General features: G+C 33.9%; 1 protein-coding gene across 1 annotated transcript in view; it reads left to right on the plus strand.

The window, feature by feature from the left end:
* Positions 1-2524, plus strand: part of LOC122533192 (connectin-like) — an 82342-nt gene extending 79818 nt beyond the window's left edge. Inside the window, exon 4 of the mRNA XM_043662654.1 lies at positions 2023-2524. Within this exon, the coding sequence (XP_043518589.1) occupies positions 2023-2524 (502 nt within the window). The remainder of the gene's footprint in view (positions 1-2022) is intronic.
* The last annotated feature ends 3687 nt before the right edge of the window (positions 2525-6211 follow it).

A 6211-nucleotide genomic window follows, 5' to 3' on the forward strand; every position in this document is an offset into this window, starting at 1 on the left:
TTTTAGTAGATTTTTGTTGATACAATTTTGTTGAAATTCTACATGCTAAACGCGGGGAAATATTTCATCTTAAAATTCTGTTTTTGTTTAGCTGTTTGATTTGCTGCGAGATAAAATACAAATAAAGTTGAGAATTACGATACGATTGTACTTCCGTTTGAAGGGAAGAACGGGAAATTTACACAATTCTGTTGGAATTTTATAAAGTGGGGAAGAATAGAGGAATGTTTAGTCTATGTCGAGTTTCTTTACACAACAGTTTACGAGATGCTTAATAATGAAGATCGCGTTTTATGTACTGATGCACAAAGCGTTCGTGACTTTACTGCTGTTTCAATGGAAGATACGACCTGAATAGCTGTAGTGATAGATTTGTACTGTAGAACTACATATATTCTTTCCTTATATTCAATGCCCTCTCGATAAAGATGTTATATACGTAGGTATATTCTTTCTTTATATTCAGTGCTTCGCGATAAAGATACAATTTTTATACGTCCATAAAAAAAGTGCCATACACCAGTCTTAAATTGCCAGTAGTACGATTTGATACGATTCAAATATTTATTAGCCTACAAAAGTCATAAATAATATACAAACAATATACGTACAACATATATCTACCAAAAATACATTATACAATTTTTGACAGTGAGATCCTCGTTGAGTAATTTACTCATCCCGACAAATTTATAAAGTATAAATAATCTCTCGTTTATTGCAAATTTTTGTATATATTTTTATATTTTTATGAACGTCACTAAATAAATAGAAAATGTAGGAATTGTAAAAATGTAAAAATAAATTTATAACATAATTTACTTTTACATATTATAAATTATAACAGTTACTCTATTTCCGATATTTTATACATTTTCTCATATTATATACGCTTTCGAATTTCCTGTGAAATTTGCACAAATTATTAATATTTTAATATTGTTGTCCTAGAAAACAGAGCGTTCTTTCCTGTAATATTGTCTCTGAATGTTTTGAAAAATTCTTTTTATCTCGAATAACATCTTCTTTAATATCCTTCCCACCAGTTGTCCTATCATTTTACAAAAATTCACTTTTCCATTATTTTCCTCGGTGCCTCTTCTACAATGTCATATTTTCTCAGAATTTTTCAAAAATATTGAAACATAAACACGTCGTTTTATTGTTTTTACGCGCATTTATTTGAAGCACACATTCTATTCTATTCTAATTAGTCCTAATTTGCTGAACAGCCAACTGTCCACTTGATAAAAACTATATGATATTTCTCTATATTACTATGACTTTCTCTGTATCAGAGTACAATGGCTACAAAAAATATTGACACACTATTATATATATTCTAACAAATGTTTTCATCCCTGGACATAGAGGTATATAAACTATATATCTCTTAATTAACTGGGATCACAAATTAAAACATTTGCTGGTAAATAAATCACAAAGAAAATTTATTCGAAAACAATTCTTTGGTGCCAAACTGATTTTGAATTAATCTTCAGTGCGAAAATTCCAGGAATTCTTTCGTTTTGCTAAAATTTCATTCTCTCAAATGTAGCCCTGTTCCAGCGTTTACGTGCTGATTAATTAACCTCTTGCGCTGGAGTGACGTGCCACACATGTCGAGAATTTTTCGTCCCAAAATTTCAATATTTTCTCAGTCTTCATCAAGTATGCTTAAGTATAACGCAGACAAAACAAATAATAAATTTATTGCTTCTCAATAATTTCAATCCAGTGATAATCATATACCGACGAGTTCGAAAAGAAAGCGACGAATTGTTGTATACGGTATGGTCACTCGTTATGGTCCGCAATCAGTTGCCAGCGCAAGTGATTAAATCCAAGCGTGTGTTAAATTTTGTGTCTTTCATACCGCGATACTACGATTCGACGCCGCGCAGGAAAATGAAACGCGAAATAAACCCGATGAAACAGCTTGCCGATATTTTTCGTAGATCGTTCTTAACACACCTCGCGTGTCATATTCTGCGGATTAACCCCCGATCGTTCAATTTCCAGGGACACATTCGTCAATCTACCGTCGCTGAAGACCCTCTCTTTGAACAGCAACAACATCAGCACCCTCCACGACAAGGCGTTCAAGCATCTCACCACCCTGGAGGAGCTACACCTGGTCGACAATCAGATCAAAGTCATCACGGCGGACAGTTTTCACGGTTTGAGAAGCTTGGTCAAGCTGGACCTGCGCAACAATCTGATCGCGATGATCGGCGACAGAACATTCATCGAGATGCCCTCGTTGAGGCAGCTGGATCTCGATCAGAACGAGATCGAGTACATCTCGGAGAAAGCGTTGGACGGGATGAGGAACCTTAGGAAGCTGAAGCTCAGTGATAACAAGCTGGTCACCCTCGATGCGGATTTCCTGGCCGGCGCGCCCGGCGTGTACGTGTTAGACCTGAGGGATAATTTGCTGAAGACCTTGACATTCGACAACATCAAGCCGATCGTGACGAACCTGTACAACAGCACCAGCCAGTTCTACCTGAGCGGTGAGTGATGTCTCTTGAAAGTTGATTTTGAGATTCGTGCTGAATTCGTTTGTGAATTTGATTTAACTTCCTTTTCTCCTTTTTTTTTTTTTTTTCTTTTCTTTTAAACTCGGCCTTGGAATTTAAAGAGACGAATACTCTTTATACGGCCTACGGGATTTTAGAATTCTTCGTCCTTTGATTTCCAGTTGGAAACATCTAATTGAGTAATATCATAAATATCGTGGACGAAATTTGAATATTAGATTCCGAAGTTTAAGTTTTGAATATCGAATTTTCATGCATTATTACAAATTTTCTGTTACTTTCAGAATTTCATACCTTAAGTTTCTATTTCATCGTGGAAAATATATAAAAATCAATAGATAGTTTCTTCTATTTCTGCTGTAAATAAATAGTAAAGAGAGTACGAATCTCGAGATTGTACCTTGCATGTCTAAAGAATGACGATTCCCGTTTCAGTGATATTTCCCAATTTGTAATAACTCGCGAGTTATGATCCCTGAATGTGTAGTAATCTGTCAGACATCAACGAGCTTGAACGACGATCCTAGAATTACAAAACCTAAATTATTGAACGTCACGGGAGTATAGTAAAAGCGTCGAACTCCAGAGTCTAGTATGGAAAATCCATAAAAATAACGAGCGCCGCAGATTACGAAACATCGCGAGATTACGATCAGGCAGAAACATTCAGCTTTCAGACGAAACTCTCCCTCTCTCTCTCTCTCTCTCTCTCTTCGTAACAATTTTACGATGATCCTCCGAGCTCAGATACTTAATGGCTAATACGCCTATAAAATCGTTGGCCAGGAAATTGAAACTCGTCGTTCGTAACTCGAAACGCCGACGAGAACGACGAAAGTTTCCTCATATTGCCGTTTAGTAGATAATTTTCTAACGATCGCGTAATAGCCGTCTCGCGCGAATATCAGAAATCTGTTTGGTCGACTTACGCCAGCCGGTAATTGCCCCTTTAGCCCATTGGAGAGAGAGAGCGAGAGAGAGAGAGAGAGAGAGAGAGAGAGAGAGGGAGGGACGATGCTATCGCGCCTCGAAATCTCTAATTTTCATAGTTAAACGGCCGATGCGTGCCAATTTTACGGCCACTTAAGGGTTGCAACCCCTGTGACGCTATCTTCCCCCATTGTAACGATTATCAGGCCGCTTTTCTGCTTGAATTATCCATAAGTACATCGGGAAATTACTCATTGTTCATCATCTATCGATCATTTTTTTTCTTTTTTTTTTTTTATTGGGAAGTAAAAATTATTGTTTAGGTATCAGAGAGATGTGATATTTCGTTCTAAATGGTCAACAGAAGAAAGTTCAAAGTTCTTTTTTTTTTNTTTTTTTTTTATTAGGAAGTAGAGATTATTGTTTAGGTATCAGAGAGATGTGATATTTCGTTCTAAATGGTCAACAGAAGAAAGTTCAAAGTTCTTTTTTTTTTTTTTTATTAGGAAGTAGAGATTATTGTTTAGGTATCAGAGAGATGTGATATTTCGTTCTAAATGGTCAACAGAAGAAAGTTCAAAGTTCTTTTTTTTTTTTTTTATTAGGAAGTAGAGATTATTGTTTAGGTATCAGAGAGATGTGATATTTCGTTCTAAATGGTCAACAGAAGACAGTTCAAAGTTCTTTTTTTTTTTTTTATTAGGAAGTAGAGATTATTGTTTAGGTATCAGAGAGATGTGATATTTCGTTCTAAATGGTCGACAAAAGAAAATTCAACTCGGTTTAGCATTTTTAATATAACTGAATTTTATTGTTAATAGTGTAAAATACAGTGGAATGATCAAGCATTCTCAGTTTTAATTATTTTAATACAAATTACTATAATTATGAAATTATATGGAATACAACGGTACTATTTGTGAATTGAAATTGTCTATGTGATATTTTTTTATTATTTACACATTAGATTGACAATGTTGACGTGATGTTATATTATTATTATATCACACATTGTCTACGTGACATTATTTTTATAGTTGTTAGTTTGTTTTTCGATACTTGATATTTTATTATCAACATTAATAACAGTCGTATAGTCGTAATACTCGTATATAGATAATAATTACGTTTTATAATAAAATTATGAATTATCTCGTGTCGAACTTTCTTCTGTCCGCTACTATAAATAGAAAAATTTGCTTCCATAATGTAATATTTATTTTTCAAATTAAAATCGCGAAACGAAATATTTGCGAAACTGGAATAGGGTTTGATTAAAAAGAATTCGTAGAAGTTTTTGAGCAGAGCATACGACTGAAATATTTGAAGAAAAAAAGTTATTTCACTTAGATAAAATTCTACAATATTTTAAGTAAAATTTTACAAAATATTTTTCTTCGTACAGGACAAGTATTGTTGTAATAACACGCATATTTATACAAATATTTGAACAATTCAGCAATTGGAGCAGTAAGTGCGTGCAACCGTTTCGTTGCACTCGCTCTTTAATTAGTGAAGATTCGCGACTATTTTAGTAAATATATGCCATGTGTTTCGTCTTGGTAATCGAGGGGTTAATGGGAGGCAAGTTTAGGAGGAGTTCTAATGAGTTTTGCCTCGCTTTCGTAAATTTAGATTTACTCGAGTTTCACTTAGGTAAATTTGTGGTGTTTCACGAAAAAGAGGATACCTCAGCTGGTAAATCACGTATGATTAATTCTGCTGTTAATTACGGCATTCAAACTGAAGGATACACAGAAAGGAAAAAAGAGAATAAATAAAAGAAACGTTTCTTAGCTCGAGATAAACTACTGTTCTTCATAATTTTCGTGAAACAAGCGATATTATCGAGTTATAAAATATTTTCTTGATTCACGTTTACGATTATTACGGAAGTAATTGATACGAAATCTAAAAATCCGAAGCATGTGATAAAATAAACTGTGAAAATTATTTCAGAGAATTGTTGAAATTTAATATTACTGTATTTCTTTTTCATCTAAAGTTCATTCAAACATTCACATTCAAGATGAAAATAATTTGCTAATTTGTGAAATATAAATATGAATATCTAATGTGATAAATGTAATCGACCTGATGATACTATGAAAATCCAAGTTGATTATTTTTACAGACGAGGAACATATATAACTTTATTGCGCAGAATTGACAAGATTTTTTATCACAATATTAAACACGAAAGTCACAGGATAAATTTATTTACACTGATTTTTATATTTCGATGAATAACAGAGAAACAGATTTGTTTCGACCAAAGAATATAAACATTCTAGATATAATACAATATACATATAAAAATACAAATTCCTTACAATTTAATACTCTTTGCGAGTAATAAATTTAATAATTCCCCGATGACCTAAATGTTCGTTATTTTGATTTAAATATCCCAATACATACGAGCGGGACTGTACGCGTTTCCATCGACTCGTCGCAGATGCAATCAAATCTCAATGAGAAAGAAAGAGAGAGAAAGAGAAATACCTCCGTAATCTTTCATCTGATGGTCCAACGAATAATAAAAAAATAAAAGAAAATAGAAAAAGGATTATTTTCCACGGGTAGCCCCTAGTTTGAAATGTAAATAATCCCTGGCACGATATTTCCAGGCGGCGGACAGTTTCCGATACAGTTCGAGGTTGCAGTCTGTCTGTTGCAGCGCGTTCTATCCATTCTGGAATTACCATAGACCGCGGCAAAAAGGCCGACTTCGACCA

This window comes from Frieseomelitta varia, unplaced genomic scaffold (genome assembly GCF_011392965.1).
Source record: "Frieseomelitta varia isolate USP_RPSP 00005682 unplaced genomic scaffold, Fvar_1.2 scaffold_503, whole genome shotgun sequence".
NCBI classification, from domain to species: domain Eukaryota; kingdom Metazoa; phylum Arthropoda; class Insecta; order Hymenoptera; family Apidae; genus Frieseomelitta; species Frieseomelitta varia.